Here is a 26,919-nt window from a genome sequence, read left to right as displayed (position 1 = left end):
CGATTGCCTTCTAAACTACGTCCAAACTCCTTACCTAACCTCTAAGTTTTCCATAATATGGATTTTTTTTTCATCTGCTCTTATCATACAAACCAAGTTTTTCCCCCTAAAGCCACACATGTTTTCACATCTCCCTATATTTACTCATGTTCTCTTTCCTATCACAATGCTTTCTCTGCCACCTGTATATGGTCTGGCTGAAATCCTACCAAACAATCAAGGCTCAGCTGTTTCAGGTATTCCCAACCAGACAAAACTTCCTACAAACCAAAGAAACATAGCATCTTGAACTTGAACCATAGCACATAGGACTTAGCAGTCAGCCTTGGATTTTCCTGTTTACAAACAAGCTCTAATTTACAAAAGCATAATTAATTTTATCCTGTTGGAGGAATACATTTTCCAACACTCACCCGAGGAACAGGAAGCTCAAACAGTTCTTTTCTCCCTATACTTCATTTCTGTCACTTGACATTTCTACATGTTGTTAATGGTATATATCATTTAAGACCTGGTACAAATGCTATCTCATCCACAAAGCCTTTCCACATCCTTCCAACTAAAAGTAATTTCTCCCTCTGAATTCCCTAACACTTTACCTGTGCAGCTTTTCTAGCTTCCATCAGTTAGTGCATCACCGATGCTATTTATATACATCTCCACCAATAACTCAGCACATCAGGAGAGGACACTTCTCTTACTCATTCCCTATGATATCCATCATAGCACACAGGCCATCAGATGACAAGGATAATGGATGAATTATGGGTTAATAGGTGACTGCACTTACACATGCTGGCCCTGGTCTGGCCAAGAAGCTAACAAAATTAAAGTGAATCAGATAACTCTAGAGGAAGGAGGATGGAGGAACAGACAGGAGCACATTAAGGGGTAAATCAGAGGGCATTCTTAGCCTTTTTCAAGCAATATAATTCCCTTTTCCTATGGTCTCCCCATGCTAGACCTTTTCTAAGCCTACTGAAGCCAAAATGAATGGTTTGCAACTTATGAAATTACTTGAAAGCAATAAATGACATGCCAAGCTGGAATTCTGATGACATTCCTACAGACAGATGGGTTATAATATTGGTTTGGTTCCATGAACTATCAGTACTCATTAACCAAAGCCCTCATGCAATGCCCTGTGCATTGCTGGTGATGAAGACAACTGGAAAACCAGTCCAGTAGTGTGTGATTTAGAGCTGTACTTCTGGATACAGGTTGGTTTTTCAGTTCTGCCACTTATAAATATAGGTAGGCTTCAGTGTTTCCATTTATAAAAGTAAGATAATAGAACTTAGCTCATATAGTAGATGTGAGTATTAAATAAGAGAATGCAGAGGTACTTAACACAGTGTCTGACATGCAGAAGAGGTTAAGCAACATTAGTTAATATGCAAACAGACTTCACCTAAATTAAATTCAGCAACCATTTCCTTAACTTCAACTTATTATTAAAAACAGCATGAATTATTAAAGAAGCCACCTCTTCTCTGAGACCTTATTAAGTCTAGAAGACCAATAAGAACCCCCAATCAACTGTATGTTAATGGACATACATTAATGTTAATGATACATTAATGTTAACGATAATGTTAAGGGACACCCTATCAGCTTCATTAGAAATGGACCCTCAGTAAACACATGGGTCCAGGGGTTCTCAATTGGGGATATCAAGCAGTATCTAGAGACATTTTGGCTTATCACACTGGGAGCACTGAGGCAGGGGTCTCCTACCAGTATTTAGTGGGTAGAAGACAGAGATGCCGAACATCATACAATGCACAAGACAGTCCTCCACAATGAGGAGTTACTTTGCCCAATGTGTCAACAGTCCCAGGTTGAGAATCCCTACCTACTCTCTTCCAACTGTAAATGTGGATGTGTCAGGCCCACATCTACCCACTGCCTGATTGACTTTTGATGAGACAGACATCCTGAGGCTTTGACAGTGTGGAAATCTGCCAGTGTTGTGCAATAGTTACTGCCTTTGTAGACTTTATCTTTCTTTTGTCCTAAGCCTAGCCTTCTACATGTTACCACATGCTCAATCAGGCAATGATCAGATCCTGTGAAGCTGCCTAAACTCCCAGTTTTATCATCCCCCAGTGTGTCTCATCTTACCTCCTTTCAAGCTTCAGTTACAAAACAAAGAGAAGTTTGCATGAAAATATCAAACTATTCTCATTTTCTGGAGCTGGCAGTGCAACATTTTAAACATTTGTCTATAAATAATAAAAGGTAAAGAAAATTACTGTTGCCTAAATCTTTCCAGTTAAAATAATGAACCTTCAAATGACTGAATTATCCATTGTATAAACATACTTTAGATTACACTCTTGTTCCCACTACAATCATTGTTCTTGGTCATTTAACAACTTAGAACACATATTAAAAAAAGGTTGATGTTTTGACATTTTCTGCCCTACCATAAAGTATGTTCTTCATCAGTGTATTCTGAAACAGTTTCCTGTTACTTTAAAACATTCATTGCCTGTTAACCTTTTAAATTCATGGATATAAAGCATATATATCCTTACCCACCCCAACCATATCTAAAAACAAACTTAAACTCCAAAGCTGTCACACCCATTAGGATGGCTTCTATCAAAAAATAAGGAAACAAAAGTGTTAGGGTAGATGTTAGGTAGGATGAAGAGAAACTGGAACCTTGTGCACTGTCGGTGGGAATGTAAAATTGTGCTGCTGCTATGGGAAACAGCATAATGGTTCCTCAAAAGATTAAAAGGGATTGAAAGCAGGGTATCAAAGAGATATTTACACAACCACATTCATAGCAGCATTATTCACCATAGCCAAAAAGGCGCAAACAACCCAAGTATCCATCATCAGATGGACAGATAAACAAAATGTGAGATACACACATACACACAGAATTATTATCCAGTTTTAAAAAGGAAAGAAATTCTGACACATGCTACAACATGGATAAACCTTGAGGACATTATGCTAAGTGAAAAAAGCCAGTCACAAAAAGACAAATACTGTGTGATTCCACTTACATGAAGTATCTAGAGTAGCAAACTAATAGAAATAGGAAAGTAGAAAGGTGGAAGCTAGGGCTTGAGGGGAGGGGAATTGGGGAGTTGTTTAATGGGCACAGGGTTTCAGTTTTGCAAGATGATAAAGTTCTGGAGATGGGCTGCAAAATAATGAGTATACTTACTAAACTGTACACTTAAAAAATGGGTAAGATGGTAAATTAAATAATGTGTATTTTGCCCCAATTTTTGAAAAACACAAAGTTGTTAATATTAATGTTACTCATAGGTATTCTCTTCATGGAATCATTAACTCAAAATTCTTTACATAGTTATAATTTTGTCAATTGAATCTCATCACTTTACTTATTCTTTCTCTCATCATAATCTCATCTAACCTCAAAAGTGAATTTAAATACCACTTATAAATTGATGGTCTCCACATTTCTTTTATAGCACTGACTTCTCCTGAAAGCTCCAGCTGACTGTCTAATATTTAAAATGTCTGAAATGAAATTCTTGAGAATACCCACCACACATACCTGTCCCCCACCATAACCATTCCATCTGAGGATCCCTATCAGGACAAAAGCCTGAGATAAGTGGTTTTCGGCAGGTCGACTTTGCCCTCTAAGGGACAAAGTGTCTGAAGACATGTTTGGTTGTTATAACTTGGTGGGGGGGTGGGGGGGTGGGTGGGAGGGTGGTGAGGGATACATGAAGAGTGTAGAGGCCAGGGATATCACTAAACATGCTACAACGCACAGGGACAGAAGTCCCTAACAAAGATTTAACTGGCTCCAAATGTCAACACTGCCAAGGTAGAGAAACCATTCCTATGAAGCATAGCTGCCTCATCTCTTCCACAATCCATATTTAATCAATCAGCAAATCCTACTGATATCAACTATAAAAAAAGCCCAGAATCTGATCACTTCTACCACTTTCATCCTGGTGCAAGTCACCATGGACTCTTACCTAATGAAATAACTAAAACAGCATCCTGACTCATATCTCCAGTTAGGAGATAAGTATTCAGCCTTGTCCTCTGTGCTGTATATAACACAACAGTCAGGGTAATCCTGTATCAGTCCATGCCACCCATTTTCTGAAAGAACCTTCCTCAGAGCAAAAGTCCAGTTTCTTGCAGGGCCCTACAGACTCTTCACATCCCCCATCACTCCACCCTATCTTGCTTCACCTCTTCCACTTCCCCATTTGCTCATGAGATTTAACCACGTTGGCTTCTTTGCTGTTCTTTAAATACCCACAAAACAATCTCCAACCTCACGGTCTTTGCACTTTCTATTGAGTTGTGTGAGCTACTTTATTTTTTTTTTTAATTTTTTTAATGTTTTGAGTTGTGTGAGCTACTTTATTTTTTTTTTAATTTTTTTAATGTTTATTTATTTTTGAGAGATAGAAAGAGAGCATGAGCAAGGGAGGGGCAGACAGCGAGGGAGACACAGGATCCGAAGCAGGCTCCAGGCTCTGAGCTGTCAGCACAAAGCCCGATGCAGGGCTAGAACTCACTAACCCTGAGATCATGACCTGAGCTAAAGTCGGATGCTTAACCAACTGAGACACCCAGGTGCCCCTTGCGTGAGCTACTTTAAAAGCACTTCTGGGGTGCCTGGGTGGCTCAGTCAGTTAAGCGTCCACCTCCTGGTTTCAGCTCAAGTAATGATCTCAGGCTTTGTGAGATCAATCCCTGGGTCTGCACTGACAGGGCAAAGCTTGCCTGGGATTTTCTCTCTTCCCCTCCCCCCACTTTCTCTCTCTCTCAAAATAAACAAATAGAGGCGCCTGGGTAGCTCAGTGGGTTTAGCATCCCACTTCATCTCAGGTCATGATCTCATGGTTTGTGAGTTCAAGCCCTACTTTGGGCTCACTGCTATCAGCACAGAGTCTGCTTCAGATCCTCTGTCCCCCTCTATCTCTGCCCCTCTCCACTTGCTCTCTCTCAAAAACAAACAAACAAATAAACTTTTAAAAAATGTATTAAATAAATTTTTTAAAAAGCACTTTTATCAGAGACCTCCCATTAGAGGATTAACTGTTCTTTCTTTTGTCTGGTCTCTGCTTCAATGACACTAATCACTGAGGCCTTCCCTGACTATCCTACATTAAATCATACCTATACTCCAATTACACACTTAACATCATTAAAACACACCATTAAAACACATTAAAACATATCCTCCTTTATCTTCCTTTTTCCAGAGTTCCAGAGTAGTAAGTACTCTATTACTGACTCACTTATTTGGTATGTCTGTCTCTGCCAACTAGAAGACAGGAATCTTTTGCCCACAACTCTATTTTGGCTCCTGGAGAAGAGTAATATATGAGTAAATTACTAAAATAGTTGGGAAAGATAGCAATGTAGAAAGTTACACATCTTGTTTTGTAAATAAAAATGAAACTATCCTATGCATACTGGTCTATACTTGCTTTGCTATAAAGGTACCTAAATTGTACAAATGAGAGCTTCAATCTTTCATAATCTTGCTTAACCTATCATTAATGTGTTTACTATATGAATGCTTATTCTTTCAGAAGAAACTAAAAAGAAATCAGATAGTTTTGGGGAATAGTTTTTTTTTTTTTTTTTTTAATATAATCTCCACAAATGAGGTAGTGAACTTGGAGGTAGCTGTTGACAATGTTTAACAGAGTATACAGTAACAGAAGACAACCAAACCAAAGACATTTAAAGCATATATATCACACCTACTCCATGGATTCCCAAATTTCACTCCCTCACATACCACTTCCATGATTTTGGCCACATTCATGTCCCACATTTTATAAACTGATCCACTTCTTTTACTAAGCTCCCTCCCAAGCATTAATTTATGTTAAATCCAGAGTTGTTCTTTATCCAATACACATTAAAATAAATATGGAACTACTAAAATGTAAGATGTCCATTCATAAAATACTTAATATCTAATACACTATTGAAGGCATCCATTTCACACTTTGGGAAATGCAGACCATTCTTCATTTGTAAATGAAACAAAACAAAATCATGAGGAGCTTAGGGCTTTCCTTGATGTCAACAATTCACTGGAATTAAGACTTTCCCAACTTTGCACTCTGGTTTCATGCTGACTACGGAAAATGCATTTTATTTTCATTGCTTAAGTAGTATTGTTATATGTGGTGAGCAGAAATTACACTGTGGGTGAAATATAAAGTGAAGAGAATGAAAAGTTCCAGATCAGTGGGGATATTTTATTTTGACATGAGAGACTTAAACAGAAATACAGTAATTGCTATGTAGAGCACTTTTCTGTCACCAGAAATAGATATGGTTTATACAAATGAAGAATACCTCAGTTTTTCAAACAGTGTTTGTATTGCTGAAATTATCATAAAGATCCAAAAGACTGGCAGAAATATGGAAATATGGTTAAAGCGAGGTCTTCATAGGGTGACCACATTTTCCAAATGAAAAAAGGAAATATACTATCTTTAGGAGCAGCCTGTGGTTTACCACTACACTAGTAACTAGTTAATCAAATTTCTGTAAGCTGGGTTGTTACAGTAAATTCTCTGGTCTCTTGTCTAGCATAGTTGTCTAAAACCATTCTTTTTAACTGACTCACTGTATTTTTTTTCTATCTAGTTCTCCTCTAATATCTTAAAATAAAGCTTTGTAATTTTATACACAAAAGTCCGCACATCTTTTGCTGAGTTATTCTTAAGTAGCTTGTTCTTTTGTTGAAATGTGAGAATGTGTGATGGTGTACAACAATCTAATTTATAATTATCAACCTAGACAGACTCTCATTTCTAATAAGTTCTCTATAGATTTAGAATTTTCTATGTGGGGATAATAACATCAAGAAATGATACAATGAAATAAACAAAATTAACTCCTAGCTGTTATATGCCCTTGGTTTTATTTTACTCCACAGGCTTGGGCCTTCAAAAATAATATATAATTTAAGCAAGAATAGTGTACATCCTCCTCTATTTCCTGATTTTTAAAGTGAATGTTTCTAACGTTTGGATGAATGAACACTGCGTTTTCTAACTCCTGTAAAATTTCAGAAACAATTCACTGCCATAGTATTGTGTTCACATGACAGTGTTAACTGGAAATTTCTTAAGGCCATTACTATGCTGTAATATACAAGAGTTGGGTAATTTCCAAATCACAATAATTCCCTTGTTTCTGAAAATAGTCCTGATATTCAGAGGAACACATGCAACATACTCTGTTCCCTTAGTCTTGGGTCAAGGGTCTTTAAGTGACCTGGGCTGGGCCAATCAGAGCTCATTTTAAAGTTTTGTTTTGTTTTGTTTTGTTTTTTAGTTTACCATGGGAAACTGGACAGGCCCGCTCCAGACAGAACTTCGACAAGGTATAGTGGCAATGTTTAGTACTCACCTTGTGGAAGAAGCTAACTAAGAGAATAAAGCTGACAAGCAAATGAAAGGCAAAAAGCCTCATAGAGGCCTCAGAGTCTATGATTCTAGCTGCTCCAGAATATCACATGCAACATGGTGTTGCCCACAGATAAATGAGATACCCCACAGTCTTCCCCATCAATTGTCTGTTTGCCTTGCAAATGAATGTCATGAGTGACACACAAATAAGAAATAGCAATGTGAAATAACACAAGGCATCTTGGTAAGAATCCACTAACAGTCGGACTTTTGTGTTTCAATTATGAATTCTGGTTCTAAGACAAACGGCAAGTTTCTGAATAATTTCTTATTTTTAATCAGTATTATAACTTAAAGTAAAATATGAATAAGCTTTTATACTTACTGTTATACAATGTTACCAAAAGGAGAAACTGGGTAAAGAATACACAGGATTCCTATATTACTCTTAATAATTATATGCGAATTTATAATTACCTCAAAATTTTAAGAAAAAGCTTTCATTCTCTTTTCTCCTGGTTGTAATTAAATTTGTAACTTCTTTGGTAGTACATGAACACTATGACTATGGTTTAATTACAAACAAGGACAAAAACATTCTCACTGAAGAATACCTCCATCTCTTATTTCTGAGTATCTCGTTGGTTTGTCACCTGATATTTTCCAACCATTAGCTTTGATACATTATTTAAATTTCTCTTCATGATATCTTTTACTAATGTTTTTCTAGTCTACATTATGTCTACTTACTTTATTTTCTCTGCCCTTTAAAATAAAATGCCCCATACAGGTCTTAAAGAACTTTGGTGGGATGGTTACACAATGACTTTATATATTTTTTATCTTTTATAATATCAAAGTATCTCTGTACTTCCTATTAAAAAAATCAGAACATGGTTTATAAATATAATAAAGATTAGCACATCCTGAAAAACAATGGCCAACATTAGAGTAAAGGTATTTTTGAAAATGCAAAGGTAAAAAATAGAAGTATTTCAATGATGTGGAATGGTCAGATTCCAAAGTAAAGAAAGCTATACAACTGGGATAAAAGGCAGAGGCAGGAAGATGCAACAACTGGAGATGGGAGATGGAAGGACAGAGATGGGTAGTGCAGGCACTATGTCCAGCAGCAGGCTACTGCAGCTCATGTGGACAGTGACAGCCTTAAGCAACAGAAACCTTCACACCCAAAGAGTCATGCCAAAGTAACAAAACCAAAAAGTTAATCTTCAATTTCAGCTTATATTTGGACAGAAAAAAAAAGCAAAAAACATGTAAGTTTTTTATTCAAGTATCTTATTTCAAATTAATTGTTAAAATACCACTGTCTGGTGGAAAAGTTTTCTTTTAAATCCTACCATACAGTCAAGGTTTTAATCTTAAGAAAATAAAGGGACCTTGGGAAACAGAAAAATATAAAGATTGGATACTTAGAATCATGCATTCATTTATAAATCTTTCAATCTAGAAATTTGATATATACCCATGAAATACCAGCTGTGGAAATGGCATCAATCACACACACACACTCACAAATCATATCCAGGTATTAGTGAAACTGATACATCAAAATACAAATACACTTTTAAATTTGCACCAGCTAATTTTGCTGACTGCTAGCCATGCCAGCAATACTTCTAACAGCATAGAAACCTTAATTTTACTAAGGAAAATACAACCATCTTTCCAAGTATTCTTTTTCAAGACCTAATAAGGAACGCAACCATCAACTGTCAGATTTATCTTTTTTATTCCCCTTTCTTATTCTCTGGCGTAGAAATGTCAACAGCAGCGAAATTGCTAAAAAGCAGCCTGCCAGGGTAGGCTTCACTGTCTGACCACTGTATTATACCTATTAAGAGAAAGTTTTAGAATTTTGACAGACATTTCCAGTTGTTAAGTGTCCCACATCTTTTTCAGTTTAAAATCAAAAGACATAATTCCCAATTATGAACACTGTTAAGTATTTTCTGAAATTCTAGCAATTACCCTATTCAAGTCCTTCAGAGTAAACTAATGAATTTTACTCAAAGAAAGCTTATTTCTTGTCTAATGAACTAAAAATAAGTCAAACAACCTGAGAAATGGTTAATATGAAGCTGTGATAACTCTCAACAACCACCTTTTCTTTTTGTGTATGTGTTAACTAGCCACTACAAAATTTATGACAAAAGGGTAAATAAAGGAAATCATCTTTAATCAAGAGAAATAAGGACATGCAATTTTCGATATTTAAAACATTCTCAAATTTCATGAATCCTTAACTCAAAGATGGTGATGAGCATGGGGTTACTGGTAGTGAAGTTGGGGGATGGGGTATAAATTGGTTTATGGCATATTTTTGGCTCCCACATGCCAAAACATGATGTGGGAAATGTCAACTGATTGATGGATTGAGGTTGTGCTGAAATACATGCCTCTTTAAATATGATGAAAACTTTGAAAATTAATACAATTTCAAAGTATATAATGCCTGTCTTCTTCCCTAAATTTTGTAAGACATTAAAATAATAGGCCTAAAACACCAGAGCCTCTCACATATTATATTAACAATACATATTTGCTATTGTTATTATGCAATTTTTAATTAAATAATCTTAGTTTTTAACATTATGGATTATGTGAAGGCTCTGGAACCCAACAGATGGGGTTTATTTTTTTTATTTATTTTTTTTAACGTTTATTTATTTTTGAGACAGAGAGAGACAGAGCATGAACGGGGGAGGGTCAGAGAGAGGGAGACACAGAATCTGAAACAGGCTCCAGGCTCTGAGCTGTCAGCACAGAGCCCGACGCGGGGCTCGAACTCACAGACGGCGAGATCATGACCTGAGCCGAAGTCGGCCGCTTAACTGACTGAGCCACCCAGGCGCCCCCCAACAGATGGGGTTTAAATCCCCACAGTACCACTTATTAGTTATGTGTCTTTGAGTTTGCTCTTCTTTAAAATGGGTATATTAATAGCATACACCTCAGAGGGTTCTGTACAGATTAGTTAAAAATATAAAGTAATTGTAGCAGTACCTGGTACCCTGAAAACACTCCAGGTCAGCTATTATCTATAGCAGTGCTTCCCAATAGAAATATAATGCAAACCACATAATAACTAACACATTTCAGGGGCTCAATAGCCACATATGACAAGTGTCTGAAGTATTAAGCATCACATATTTTTTTAAATATCTTGAGACTCATAACAGCTCAAAATCTTGTATTAATAACCAAGTAATTCACATTACTGACATATTTTTTTTCCTTTTTTAATAAATATCTAATTTTGTTAGAACATAAAGAGAGAAAGACCAGTTTTGATTTTACCCCCTATTAATCCTTATGTTGGGTTGCTTAAACTTTTAAAAAATGTAAGAAAGGAATATAGAGGCTTTAAATACTCTTATAAATGAAATGACTCTTAAGGTTATAAATTTCCCCTCCCAGACCCTCATGATTTTTTTGTGTAAAGTAATACCCAGACACCTAGCCCACTTCAGGAAAATACTTCCATTACACAAGGATTAAAAAGACTGATTGGAACAGTGAATAGAAAGAATATAAATCCTGGGAAACCTAAAGCAAACTCTGTAACTGAACACAGGTCAAATGTGAATGTTGTGGATGCTAATGGTTAAAAGGAAAAAAAATAATAAGTTTCTTATGTTAATCAAAATGAAAACACTAAGAAATAAGTTCATTTGTACAAATTCTTCAAGATAAACATTGGCTAAAATATTCTGAAGCTATGGCTTCCTCATTTGGTGACAAAGATACAGCTAAGGAAAAAAAATCTGTATTGCTACACACACACTCCATATTCGTCAAAGGGACTCAGAGTACCCAGAACATAAGGAGCCCAGGGTAAGGGAGAGGAGAAACATAGGAGACCCTCCAGCCTGAAGACCCCTGCAGCCACTGGGTCCACATACTATACATTTCTATTTATTATCATCCCACATTTCTATTACAGCCATGTGAATAAATGAGACTTTGAGCAAGCTGTCCAAACAGCTTCCTCCTGGTTCTCCTATTGATCTAAATCTCCTTTGTTGATTCTACCTTATCTGACCAAAGTCTGGACTCAAGGCACCTCAGGGCTCAATCCTCCTACCTTTTCTCTTCTGTCTACACACTCATAGATCCGGTGATCTCATACATTCCCAAAGCTTTAAATTCCCTCTACAGGTTGACAACTTCAAAATTTATATGTTCCCCTGAACTCCAGACTCATATATCCAGATGCTCCCTAGACACATCTACTTAGATGTCCAGTAGGCATCTAAGTAGATTCAAATTTTAACTATTTTCTCCCCCTCACCTTCTTCATCTCAGTAAGTGGCAGTATCTTTGACCAAATGTACTATTTTTCTTTTTAGCACTTACCACCATCAGAAATAATGTGTTTAATGTCTGCCCAGTAGAATGCAAAGTGCATCACAGCAGGTATTTCTGTCACAATACACAAGGATTAAAGGGGACTAATTCAAGCTGTATGGAAAGTGCAGCCTCCAGGGGAGTATATGGGCTCAAATGTGAATGAAAAGATGGAACCAGTCTTGAGAGGATATGAATCAGGACAAGGCAGAGGAAGGCTGTTCAAGGAAGAGTAAAGGACAATACAAAGGTCTAAGTCCATAAGAAGCTTGTAGAGACCATTAAGAGGAGTAGAAAGAAAGCCAGTGGGGATAGAGAACAGAGAACATGAGAGTGAATACTGAGAAGGAAAGAATGATAAGTAGAGTATAATTCCAGGGATACAGATAGAGGGAATGTCAAGTCCAAAGGCCTTAAGGCAAAGAGTCAAATTCAGAATTTCAATACCAATAAGGCTTCAATGAACATTTCATGCTAGGGTGTTCTCTTGGTATAACAGCCTGGACTAAAGTAGTAGTGTTTGCACAGCCAGGTTAGCTGTCATCTGAAGTAAATACAGCAGTTTCTGTGGTGGTATGAAAACTGAAGAGACCTTACCATGAAGTTTATATGGCTTAAATGCCCCTCCTTGCACTGGAGACAGGCTCAGAGTCCTCAAAATAGGACATATGATCTAGGACATCTCTAATCATTAAAGTGCTACATTCTACAGGGAAAAATTTTAACACTTCCAATAAAGATGCACTTAAAAAAAAAAAAAAAGAGCCCATGTCACTAATCAATAACAGTAACCTCACTATAAGTAAATAGGCATTTTACTTAGGCCATTACAAAGGGCTATTAAATTACTTCTTCTATTTGTGTCATTAAAAGGCTGTTCCTGCGTAGCCACGTAATGGCAGATGTCAGTTAACATACTGAAAAATACTGCATCATGGAAGCCTATTTTTCCGGTAAGAAGTATGAGACAGGATAAAGTATATTCTCAAAAGTTTCTGAAATGGATATTTCCATCTCCAAGTCACTTTTTTTGTTGCATTAAAACTGCATTTTTAGTTGGCTTTGGCAGATATTTTTAACTCAATACTTCAAGTTAGTAAGGAACTAAGAAGAGTCCCATTTATTAAAAAAAAAAAATCTGTACTTCTTTGGGCTTTTTTTCTGCAAACAGACTTTGCTTTTGTTGTTGTTGTTGTTGTTGTTGTTGTTGTTAATGTTCATTTATTTTTGAAAGAATGAGAGAGACAGAGCATGAGTGGGGGGTGGGCAAAGAGAGACGGAGACACAGATTCCAAAGCAGGCTCCAGACTCTAAGCTGTCAGCACAGAGCCCAATGCGGGGGCTCAAACTCATGGGCCGTGAGATCATGACCTGCACTGAAATTGGATGCTTAACTGACTGAGCCACCAAGGAGCCCCTGCAAACAGCCTTTAGATTACCTAGATGTTGTATTCATCTTACTAAGTACAGTAAATCACTGGAAACAAGACAATGTAAACCGTTAGGTGTCTTCTATCATCTTGTGATTTTATTTTTTAGTCACTGTTCTAACATATTTAAGTTGTGGCCAAATTCAATTAATATAAAATAAACCACGACTTATCATAAAAAAAACAATTAAATGACTGTATCAATTACAGAACTCCTTTATACTTTTAGTACACTTAAAATATTCTTCTTCCTAAATGAAGTAATAATTTTTAAAAGAAATTCTTCACCCGGGTGGCTCAGTTGGTTAAGAGTCCAACTTCGACTCAGTTCATGCTCTCCCGGTCCATGACTTCAAGCCCCACGTCAGGCTCTGTGCTGACAGCTCAGAGCCTGGAGCCTGCTTCAGATTCTGTCTCTCTTTCTCTCTGCCCCTCCCCTGCTTGTGCTTTCTCTATCTCAAAAAATAAGTAAGCATTTAAAAAAACATTTTTAATAAAAAAATAAAATAAATTCTTCAGCACATCTTTGCACATAATCTGCTAACAGATATACCTTCAATTGTAGTAGCATCATATAACTGAAAGTGTTTATTTCAATACTTAGATTTGTGTGTTTAATAATTACAATTATATAATCTTTTTTGGGCATGCAATCCATTAGGATTTTATCTGTAGATTTTTCTTCATTATTTTGCATTCTTTATGTCAGAACTTCTCTAAAACAATAGGTAAAGCAATCAAAACCTGCAATGCGACTTCACTCATGAACGCAGAATTTCCTCCGTGCCCCAACATGAGAAATATGGCTAAAGGCAGAAATGAAGACCTCTGAAACACTAACAGCTGGTGTTTCAATCTGCATTTCCACTGCCTATAAGACATTCTACCACATTCTTCAGCCACTTTTTCTTGTTAGTCTTTGTCCTTTCTTCAGTCACCATCTTGCATGACCTCAAGATTCTGCTCATAAAACATCCAAACCTCTAAGCTTAGCCTTCTAGATTCCTAAAGTCTGTCTTCCTGTTTAGCCACATCTTAACTTCATCACTATCTGGACCAACTCCACTGCTAAGTTCAGCATATTTCAACTCCTACTCCTGATCACAACTTCCTAGTCTCAGAATTTCTTTTATTGCTAGTGAACTGTCAACATGTGAAGTAGTCATGCTTGCCCTCTGCTTTCTAAGGCCATCAATAACCTCTTGCCTCAGTTATTGCCATACTCAGTCAAGACCCATTTTCATATTATACAAATCCATGTCCCTGTAATCCAGCACATCTTCTGTGCCCACCCCTTGAATCTGGCCTCCCAACTATTCTTACTGCTCATCCATGGCTCTGGGTATTGCTAGAAAAATCTATGAAAGCATGGTAATTAGTCTTTCCTTGACATATTTATGATGTCCACCTTCAATGGCCCATTATCACTAACCATAATCCCCTTTCTCTTATATAACTTGCTCTTGCCTTTCTAAACTCTTTCTATAAACTACCCTTACGTTTCTTTGGTTCTTTTCACTCCTGCAAATTACAACACACTTTCCCATATTCTTTCAATAATTCATGCTAGCTGATTGATCATTCTCCTGAAGTACTTGCACAGGATTTGAATAACAACCTCACTCAACCCTAAATCGTATATTCCCCTGGCTTCCACACCATTTAAAACTCTATTTTCACATCTCCCTAACCACTTTTTCCCATTTTCATCATCAGCTCTTCTCTGGGCCATAAGATACCTCCTACTCACATTTCCCCATTAAACTTGGACTTCTATTGCATAGTTCATGAAACTGGACTGAAGATTATGCATACAGTACTTAAAAGTATACAATTTAGTCTTAAGACTCCAATCAAACTTCCCTCCAGACAAAAAGCTTTTTCTGACCTCCCCAGAAAGGACGTAAGTCTCCCATAATGGCTCATATATATCTAGCACAGATTACACTGTACTGGGACCAGACCATTGTAGGCTGATGTTTCCTAAAAAAATATGTCACCTGACAGTCCACCTTATCTATCTTTTCACATGGCCACCAAATTAATCTCTCCTAAATCCCACATTGGTTCTCCCATCCTTTTCAAAAACCAGCAATCTTGCTCTTCTGTAACACACACCAAAACTTTTTAGCCCACCTCTTACACCCTACTTATGACCAAAACTACCAATCTTCTAATACTCTCTGAGAATATCTGCCTTATTCTACAAATATATACAGTACCTCTTCTCAAGTTCATTATATGACTGCCAAGTAATGGTTGTGTGATTCTTCCTTAGCTCAGGCAACATTCCCTGTGCCAAGGCCATCCTCCTGAAACTGTTCTCCTTATCCAATTAGCAGAATGACACCACATTTAATGCACATTTAATGCACATATATACATATGTGTATACATAATTCCCCAACAGGATGGTGAAGCCAGTGATAAAGATGGCATTTTAAACAAGCCTGGAACCCTCACTGTAAGAGACAACATCTTTATTACCATCAATACTTACTATGTGCCATGTGCTGCTGCAAATGCTTTATGACAATCCTGTGGGAAATGTACTAATTTTCCCATATACAAATGGGAAGTGAGGGTCATAGACAGAGGCCTTCACAGAAATTTTAACAAAATGGGTACAAAAATTATATTGGTAAATGGATAAATATATTATAGTAACTATCCTCTGATACTGCCACATTAAGTTAATCCATCAACCTGAAATGTTTTCCCCACTCTTCCCAGCCAAACAGAATCCTCCCAGCCTTTAAGACCCAACTGAAATGTCACCTTTTTAAGAAAGAATTATTTGCTCCTTTTATGAATTGTCTTTAATACTTAGAATGTATCTTTATTATAACACTAAAGTTATTTATAAGGTTACTCAGAATGGGTTTCTAATGACAATTCAATATTTTTAATTCTCAAAAGAATTAACTGGAAAACAAAATGAATATAATTTACACCTGATGAAATTACACCTGAAATAAACAGAAATGGTATATATCATTAGCAATAATTGATAATCACACTCATACAGAAATTATTGATAATCATAATCAAATTATTGATAATCATAATCATACAGAAATATTTTCTGTAACATTTAGTACATGTATCAAATATAGGGTCTGGTATGGCTAAGTCTAATTCAGAAGGTCTGGTCTTTCTTTCAATATGTCCAAACAAAGTTTTATTCTGAAGAAATGGGGAACGGACTTACCAGTCTCCTCCTTTCTTCTTCTACTGCAATGAGTAGTCTTGCAAATTCCTTTAGTGACTGAGCTATTTAGAAGATTTAAAAAAAAAAGGCATTAACCACTTTCCATTGTTAATATCTAATTACACAGGAATAAACATTACAATGAAGCTAGTTATAAATATGTATATATTCTGTGGATTTATGTTTCTATAAGCATAGAACACTATACATAATAAGATCTCAATGACTAACAGCTATAGATAACAGATATTTGCGTACTGAAAATTAAAATTTAGCACATATAGAGTATAACATTTTTTCTTTAAAGATACTAAGGAAATACAGTATATGTATGTAATGTATAACTTATATTAATAAATAAAAGTTTATGACTCATATTGCTTCTAAACAGAATCCTACAAATAATGAATATATTAAATCTCTAAGAAGCAATAAATCCAGTACGATTTAGATGTACTTATTAGCAGCCAGTAATGCAAAGTCTGTTACTGACTTCTATCTAGAAGCTCAATAGTTACAGATACTTAAAACCAGATTCTCTATTCTGTATTACTCAGATATCAAGTTAGTTTAGACCCTGGGTAGTAAGTGTGTCTGGAAGGACTACCAGCATCAGCATTTGGGGAGCTTGTTAGAAATACAGACTAATGCCTCATCTCAGTTTCTGCATTTTAATAAGATCCTCAAGTGTTCATCTGCATATTAAAATTGGGAAGCACTGTTTTCTTTTTTCTTTTAGCTTTTATTTAAATTCCAGTTAGTGAATATACAATATAATAATTATAATATATGTAATATTAGTTTCAGGTGTACAATTTAGTGATTCATCATGTAGGTACAAAACCCAGTGCTCATCACAAGTTCAGATAGCTGTCTAAAGAATCACTGCTTTAGAAAGCTACCTGAAGCTATACTGCCCTGGCTTGGAGAAAATATCAAATACTCCTAGAAACACTGGGAGAATAAACCAAAATGTAAGTCAAGAATTACAGTAATGTATTCTTTATAAATGTATAGTCTCAAATGGCAATTGTAAGACAGTAATTCATCCACATCAATTTCTATACCTTATACTTAATACAACTAAAGTTGGAATGTTTTGATTATAAAACTAATAAAACAAGTAAGGTGAAGGCAAAAATTATTTCCATTTAAGGTTATTTTAATGTTTTTATTTATTTTTGAGAGACAGTGAGAGACAGAGTACGCTATGAGCTGGGGAGGGGCAGAGAGAGAGGCAGACAGAATCCAAAACAGGCTCCAGGCTCTGAGCTGTCAGCACAGAGCCCTATGTGGGGCTCAAACTCACAAATCACCTCAGAGCCACGTTATAATGACCTGAAGTCTGAAGTTTAACTGACTGAGCCACCCAGGTGCCCTTCTATGTAAGCTTTACCTTCCCTTCTACGTCTTCATTCTTTAGGCTCCTTATGTCTTCCTACACCCATACAAATTATTAAAAACATTCTATAAGACCAGAAGTCTAATAAGTCTGGCATAAAGCCTATAATAAAAGTAGATAAGTGAGGAAAATAAATCAAGAGTCTCATAACAGAACTTATTAAGAAAAAGAATATTTTCCATTGAAGAATTTAAAATTACAATCTAATTTTTTTTCCCTCCACTCCTCTTTTTAGAACTAGTAGGCTTACACTAACCAAGCTGGTTTGAAATGCTATCACTATGATTACTTCATATTGGATTTTATTCACAGATGCCAAAAGAGAAATCAAAGAATTATCTGGGAGACTCAGATTAATCCGATAAACACATTTTTTTAAAAATTTTTTTAATGCTTTATTTATTTTTGAGACAGGGAGAGACAGAGCATGAACAGGGGAGGGTCAGAGAGAGGGAGACACAGAATCTGAAACAGGCTCCAGGCTCCGAGCTGTCAGCACAGAGCCCGACGCGAGGCTTGAACTCACGGACCGCGAGATCATGACCTGAGCCGAAGTCGGCCGCTCAACCGACTGAGCCACCCAGGCGCCCCAACACATTAATGACCTTAGAGTAAATTTGACACTTTTTTTTAATTTAGAAATTTGAGATTTTAATTTCTTCAAAAATAAAATGCTACAATACAACCCACTTGTGACAACAGTAAACTGAACAGAAAAACATTTTACAAATATATAAAAAGTTTTAAATGGAGTACATAATAGCATACTATACTTTTGTACTTTGGGTAAAGAAAGCATTCCATCACCCTGGCAACTATCTATTGCCACCGAAGAGTTCTATTGGTGAGCCTACAAAAATGTCAAAAAAATGTGGATAATGGAAGGAATTATCTACAGAGAAAGATATGCCTACAGAGAAAGAAAACAAGAGGTAATCAGTTTGGTCTACAGGAATTGGAAGCAGCAAGTACTGCTGAAGGGGAGAAAATAAGAGGTGATTAAAAGTAGTTGAAAGTCTGTTTAAGAAGTTCTTTAATCCCAGATTTCAAACTCAATGCCTCCTAAGCTTTTTAATTAAAAATAAACAAAACAAAAACAACTACCCTCATATGCTTCTTTTATGGGAAGATACTAGATAAGGCACTCTAACAACACTTGAGAATAAATCAAGAAAAGAGGATATAGAATCTAGAAGTAGGGTATCCAATATAGCATAGAAAGCAATGAAATTCTCATGTCAACAGAGAGATATTCCAGGACAACTATTGCGTAAAAGGTTCAGACAGGATGATCTAGACTGGAGCAATAGGTTATAGGCTCCAAGAAATGTCTCTGGAGAATAAAAATGGAACCAATCAATATCCTAATGTATCTGAATGTAATGAAAGGAAATTTACAATTCTTTTAAAGAAAATTCAAAGATAATTACTAACCCTTGGGAAAACAGTTATTTAGTAACACCATGAAAATAAATTAAATAACTCAGTTTTAGTATGTGCAAAGTCACTATGATATAAACATAACAGTATAAAATGAGAAGAATGTATCTAAAACTGAGGAAAAAGTCAAGTAGTAGCAAGACAATCATGGTCTTGAAAGAAACAGAAATGGCTAAAAGTTCAAAGTGATCTCTGTGAGTAACTAAGTGGTGAGGGCTTGTAAGATGAGAGATTGATAGTTTTTGTTAAGCCTATTAAAAATCTTTTAACTTTTTTAAATAATGAAAAATAACACATGCTATAAATGTTTTATTTTCCTACTAGCCTAAATTTTAGGAGGCTAAATTCACTTACTAATTTTCCCAGAGTTAAGTAAATATCTAGCACATAGAAGCCTGACAAGCCTGTTTTGTTTTGTTTTTTGACAACAGGTATTTTCAGAATAAATGAAGATGTAGCTTGACTTACTTTTTTTAAATTTTTTAATGTTTGTTCATTTTTCAGAGACAGAGAGAGACAGAATGCAAGTGGGGGGAGACAGAGAGAGAAGGAGACAGAATCTGAGGTAGGTTCCAGGCTCTGAGCTGTCAGCACAGAGCCTGACACGGGGCTCGAACCCATGAACCATGAGATCATGAGCCTAAGTCAGACACTCAACTGACTGCGCTACCCAGGCACGTCTAGCTTGATTTAGATTGGCTGGGGTACACTAGAACCTTCTACCTGGTCAACCCAAACAACAACCACTGCCTCATGGAGTAGTGTCCTAATAGTCCCAGGAGCATCATCCCATGACACCTTGGAAGTCCACAGGCTTCCCCAAGGTAACTACTACTTCAAGAGTCAATCGAGCAGTTGCCTTAAGTCAGATTTTGGTTTTAAGTAATTAGGAAACTCAGATTCTCATTTTGATGTTGTACCTCCTTGTCTAAATATTAATGATGCTGTTTCCTGCTTTATTTGAATGGTGTTCTGGTCTGTTTCCCATATAAATACTATTTATAGACTCAGTACAATAATAGTTTGTTATAATAAGAATGTCTGAGGAGAAAAATTTGAACATGCAAAAGCAATTGCATGTCTGCTTCCTCCCAACAAAAACTACTCTCCCTCCAGCAGTTTTCTAGGTCTGTCCCAATTTGACAATAAGTTTTGTCTCTTCTTCTTTTGCTGATTTTTCAGGGAAATGACTTCAAAGAGCTAAGATTGCTCTTTAAATAATATAGTGTCAGTTCCATAAAACTATATGTTTCTTAGTCCAAATGAAGATATTACTGTTTTTCATTTGTCCTACATGGAAAATGAACAGCCAGGAACACCGTTTAATGAATTAGTAACAGTGACTTACTTTTTCAACCCTTATCTAATGCTTTCCCTGAAGTCTTTTTATTTATAATGTTGAAGTATTGCATTAATAGTTTACAAAGCACAGGGGCACCTGGGTGGCTCAGTGAGTTAAGTGTCCAACTCTCAATTTCAGCTCAGGTCATAATCTCACAGTATGTGGGAGGACTGTGCCCCACATCGGGTTCTGTGCTGACAGTGTGGAGCCTGCTTAGAATTCTCTCTCTCCCTCTCTCTCTGCCCACCCCCCCCCCCCGACTCCATTCACATTCTCACTCCCTCTCAAAAATAAATAAACCTTTTTTTAAAAAGTAGTTTACAAATCACAAAATAACAGAAAAAGAAGATGAATTAATAATTCTACTATGCAAGTATAAAATAATTCAAAGTATTATTGTGTAAACTGGGTTTTCAGACAAAGGGCTTGATGGATAGCCAGTCACTTCCTAGCCTGGCCCATCCTCAAAATCTAAAGGCAGCTCTGACACAAGTCAGGTAGATCCATACTGCCAAGTGTACCCCAGCAACTCTTCAGAGATGAGAAGCTCAGAGAAGAGTATTAGAATCTCTGGTGACCAGTACCCACAAAAGCCTTTAGAGACCATGAAAACTGATAGGGAGTCCTGGGCAAAAACAAATTCCCCACCAGGCCTTGGGCACAAGACACATGAAATGATTCCTCCAGCAACCACCCATCACAGTGCCTTAAACAAAATAGCTATTGATGTTGACTGCTTGAGCAATTTCTTCTAAGACTTTACCTAAGTAAAATTTAAAAATGTTTTTTATTACATGCAAATTTCTAATTCCCAAACACATTTTTATAAGCAATTATATGTGATGGTCTATATCTTATCAATGTTAATATATACATAAATAACCATTTCATTATCTGATTTGGGGATCCACACTAACATCAAATATAACAGCTGGTCTTGCAATTACAGATTCTGCCCATACCTAGGTGTATGACAGGAGCTTGATTAAGTGAGAGCAATATTCCAAAAACAATATTTAACACACAGTGGGCTTTCAATAGATGATTGTTAAATTAATTAACAAGTTTAATAATAGATTTCCATAATCTACTTGCTCTATAAGGAGAAACATACTGACTCTTATTCTAGGTTTCATAAAATATTATAAAAAAGATAGGCCAGATACTTCAGAAAATTATGTTAGCTATCTACATTCTGGCCACCTGCATGAAACTTTCCTGGCTGTATTCACCATTAATAATCTTTCCCCTTCCTGACCATCTGGACCATGAGATTAGTGGAGAGCAATCAAAACACAGTTTCATATATAAATGTTAATTTTCCAACAAATTGTTGAAGTTAAGAATATTGCTGTAGGTTACCATTTTTATCTCTACAATGTGATATTGGAAAAACACTTTTGAAACAAAAGAAATCTATTATTCAGGTATATTTATGACAGATCTCAAGAGTATAAACATTCACAAAGACAACAATTGAAATATACCCACACGTTGAGGAAGTATAATAATGGTTTCTGTATTTACCAATATCATAAATTCTAAAAAATTCCTGAGCTATCTAAAATATCTATTTCCTCACTCTATCTTTTCAGCAAGCTTAAGTTCACCCTACTACTTTTGACTGTGGAAATCCTGGTTAGTGCCTAGAAGACGGAATAAGAAAAAATAAAGAAAATTATTCCTTGTTCATTGTTAACATGACTCCATTACAGTAAGTACTAAGCATTATACTATTAGCTTCCACAACTGATCTGCTTGAGCTTTACAAATTTCACAATTCAGAGATTTGAGAAAGCATGTCTCTCTCACATCCAACCAACATTTGTATCATAATCAGATAATGATGTGTTAAATATTTCTCCCTGGAGTCTTTTTTTCTCAAACCTAAGCAGAATAAATACACATTCAAACAGAAGTACAGATCACAAATTCAGTGACATATACCATTATGTCAACAACATATTTTTCAGTTAATAAGTGAGCAAATCACCTATGACGATCAGATATGCTGATGAATAGGGGAGAACTGAGTTAGTGGGATTTAGACTTGGCCAAATTTCAAGGAAAACATGAAAACTTATAAAAGTCTATAAAGTCCAGATTGAACCAATCCAATCATTTTAGAAGTCCAGATAATGCCCCAATAGTCACTTTACTATTCTATTTGGGTGGACGACATAGACTATCAAGGCCTTTCTTCGTATCCTTCTTGCACTTTTTTTTCCCACAGAGTAGAAGAGAAGCAGTAAAATACCAACACTTAACTGAGCATATGAGCCAGAGCAGGTGAATTTAGATCTGACCACATTAAAAAAATAAAAGTGGAATCAACGTACACAACCAAGTGACACTCCGCAATACGCTATGAAACCTGCAATGAACGAACAGGGTATCACAGCAGCAGTTCATGCCTGGAACTCCCACTGAGGAAGTTCTTTGAACCTTTAGAAGATCAAAGGTAGCATAGTAACTGAACAGCAAGCTTTGGTTCAGGAACAATTTAACCCATTAACAAAGCAAGAAAAAGGATCATTTTGGTATGCCTGGAAAAGAAATGATGTCTGTAAAACTGTAAGATATAAAAAGTGACGCCAACTCTTCACACAATATCAACTAGATATGGTGTGTCTTTGTAACAATTAACACCCTCCACTTGATGGGCTGTCTACTCTGTCTGCAATACCAAAATTATTTGCAACCACAAACTCTAGTTATTTTCTAGAAGTCACAACATCAAATAAGATTGCTCCACTCTATTTGTGGCTTCAAGCTCCACGGATGCCTATTCACAAAGCCAGTAAATTGCTTCCTAAACCAACGGGAGAAAAAAAAAATCACAGGCCATTGTTGAATGCTGGCAGGTCACTGTAATACACCCACATAATCAGAGGCACTCATCTTTCTTCTAACACTTCACAGCCCCTTGGAATCTAAGGTCTCATGAAAACACAAAGAAACTCTAGTGATCTTTAAGGTAATTAAACCGTTCTCCAAAATGTCCTCCTGGTGTTGTTGTTTTTTTTTTTTTTTAACTTCCAAACCCAAATCAAAAAGATTACTTTTGAAAACAAGTCCCTATAAACTTGTATTTAAATTCTTCTTTCATATCCTACCAATGCATACTTGTATAGTATTGCATGCAAGTGTATTAGTTTTTGGCAGACATGAGATGTATAAGTTGGAAGAACATATTAGGTATTATTTTGGTAATAAAAATTTATTTGATATTATAACATAGTTTGCTAATTAAGAATTAAAGAACAATAAGAAATGCATAGCCTACACAGGAAAAAGTCATAAAACCTTTATCAAGTTGACCATGTACTCTGCATAGAGTTAAAAACTGCTACATCTCTGCTTTATCACTTGTCTATTACCATCAACTGTGCCATGTTTGTTCCATCCAGTACACAAATGCCAATCCAGACAAGACAAAGGGACAGAATCTTTACTTTGGAATCCATAATATCAAGACATTTCTTTCTACTTTCACTTGTTCCCATTTATTTTCTAACCATACTACCCAGATTCTTTGCAGGGGTTATGGCCAGTAATCTAGTCTCCTTTTTAAGTTCCCAACTCCTGTTTTTCGTGTCTCCCTCCATACTTGGGTTCCATTCCATGGATCATTGGGTACTAACCTGTGCTATACATTGGCATATGAACATGGGTTCTAACATTGTCCACCACTGCACTTTTGGGCTGTGATTCAGAACTTGTGGCAAGATGGCTATCTTTTACTCTTTTCTGGTCTAAGGTGGTTTTCAGTCTGGTTTCTCTTATCCTCACTGGTATAACAATGGGACTCAAAAGAGGGTTTACACCTTCTGTAAACCAGGGACTTCACATGTAAAGGAGAGCTACTACCACTACAGCAGATCGTTAGGATTACCTATTATAACTGAGAAGAATTAGGACTCCAAGATGAAAAGTCACAATGGAGGCACAGAAGTAATTCTATACTATCCTATCTAATGGTTTTTTCCTTCCCATATTCTCTCTGAATGAAGGTAGGGCCTTTTAGTAGTATCTGCTTTGAAACTGCCAAACTGCAAAGTAGTTTGAGAGTACTAGTACACACACACACACACACACACACACACACACACACGGCATATACATTATATAATATTAAGTTCAAATTTTGGCAAATGAATACATACAAATATAGACAGCCTTTCAATTTTACACAATTTCAAAATGTCATTCTAGCTGGTTTCTTTGAATTCTTCACACTATCTCATCACTTCAAATGAATTTCTTTTGAATTCCAAAGATGTTTTACTCCAAGATCTTGTTAGTAAGTATTGTTCTGTATAACACAGTCTCCAAGTCACATATTTTTGTTTTCTTTTGAAGCATACATTTTAGAAAATGAAAACATGTGTTATTCTGATGTTGCCTTGTTTTAATTTTATTTTATTTTAGTGGTGTTTGACCTGTTTCTCAAAGCCAAAACAAAACCCCCAATTCAGAAGTCATTTTCCCCCAATATGTAGAGCATACACACTCTGTAGCACCTCTATCAAGAGGCAGAGATGTCACACATGCTACCTCACTTAATGTCCACATAATGATATGAGGTACTGAGTAGGTTTTATCCTAATTTTGCAGATAAGAAAATGAGGATCAATCATCACCTGGAGTAACTTGCCCCAAGTTCTCAGGACTAGTAAGTGGAGAAGCAGGTACTTAATTTTGATTGTTTTGTTCCGAAGTCTTTGTATTCCAGCAAACAATTATTGCCAAGGGAGAGGGAGGGGGAAGGAGGGGGTGCAGAAAGGAGGCAGGCAGGGAATGCCAGTGTACTACCCCGCTACATTACAGCAAAGAACAGGCTTATCATCTTTGAAAGTAAACAGTCCCAGAGCTGTTTGTGCTGAAGGGGTAATCAGGCCCCAAATATCCTGCCTTAAAGGAACAATCAGTAATTTGTTACTGACAGCCACTTCCATCAAGCCTTCCCAATCCTTAGCACTATTAGGAACCCACCTCCCAGCACTTCTTCACATTTCACAAAGACGGAGGCACCCCATTCATACTCCTCCTCTGTACCCAGTCTTCCTGCCACCACCCTACTGAGGCTTCAACATCCGCTTCCTTCCTTGTCCAATATCCAGTTTCTCTCTTCCATAACCTCTTAACCTCTAGTGACCTTCTCTCTGCGGTAATTCACACACCCACAAGGACACTAAGAGTTCAAGCTATCTAACCCCTTTGCCTTTTGCTTTTTGGCAATCCCTCTATTCAACTCTAGTGTACTCCTAGTCCTATTTCCCACAGTGGCTATCTAAAAAGAATTTTGTTTCTCAAGAATCCAGCCCCAACTTCCCCTTACTCACTCATACCAGATGGCCTAGTCTCCTGCTTCTCTGAGGGAAGTTCAAGACCCCTGATTAACACTATCTTTGTTCATTCTCTTCAACTTGCCTGTCTCAGAAAAGGGGCCCTCTTTCTCCCTATGAAGCTTCTAATCTCCCCCTTCCTCATCTCTAGCTTCATTTCTATCATTTCCATCATCACTCTTCTCTCCACACAGCTGTTTCTCCTCCTCCCAAGTCTACAAAGGTATTACCATATACTCCTATCCTCATGAAGTTAGAAGAGCAGGAACACCTGAGGGTTGGCAGAGGAGGAGGGGATTTATTTGACACATACACCAGCACTGCACAGAGCTCTTTAATCCTCAGTACCTCACAAGGTGGTCTCAAGTAAAACACCCAAATCTTCACTCACCATTCTATTTTTCAAATAGAAACTGAAATATAGAGGTTAAATAATACCCAAGATATTACAGCTAACAACTTGCAGGATGAAACTTTGAACCTGCATGAATCACATGAAATGTATCCATTTTCCCACTACTCCAGGCCTGATTCATGAAATTGAGCAAATTCATGAAATTCATGAAATTGAGCAAATCCAGTTACCTCCCAGGAATTTCTTCTATAGATTCTGTATGCATCTCAAAACATAACATGTGTCAAAACTTAACTCATAATTCTCCTCTACCCTCGGGTACTCTGCCACATATAAACCCATAAATGGGCTCAAAACACCATTTTGTTAGCAACTCAAGCAATGGATTAACCTCATTCCTCCCTTCCACACATCCAGTCACCAAATACTGCTGGTCTTTCTCCTCTACCCTTCTTCCATACCCATAGAAGGATATCACTTCATCTCTGCTATAATATTACAGCAGCCTGATTATTGGTTTTCCAGCTTCCATGACTCTAATTCATCATATGCACTAATGGTCAGAATAAAATTCCTAAAGGGCACCTTTGATTATGTCATTATTTAGCCATTCAAGGTTA

The 26,919-nt window shown here is 36.6% G+C and overlaps 1 protein-coding gene across 2 annotated transcripts in view; it reads right to left on the bottom strand.

Annotated features, from left to right (window-relative positions):
• Positions 1-26,919, bottom strand: part of ARHGAP42 (Rho GTPase activating protein 42) — a 310,333-nt gene that overhangs the window by 195,404 nt on the left and 88,010 nt on the right. For both annotated transcript variants that reach the window (XM_019450169.2, XM_019450170.2), the window contains exon 3: positions 16,413-16,474. In XM_019450169.2, the coding sequence (XP_019305714.1) occupies positions 16,413-16,474 (62 nt within the window). The remainder of the gene's footprint in view (positions 1-16,412; positions 16,475-26,919) is intronic.

Source organism: Panthera pardus, unplaced genomic scaffold (assembly GCF_024362965.1).
Source record: "Panthera pardus isolate Hobbes unplaced genomic scaffold, ASM2436296v1 HiC_scaffold_12, whole genome shotgun sequence".
NCBI classification, from domain to species: domain Eukaryota; kingdom Metazoa; phylum Chordata; class Mammalia; order Carnivora; family Felidae; genus Panthera; species Panthera pardus.
The sequence above is the reverse complement of the archived record's forward strand: the minus strand, read 5'-3'. Positions and strand labels throughout refer to the sequence as shown.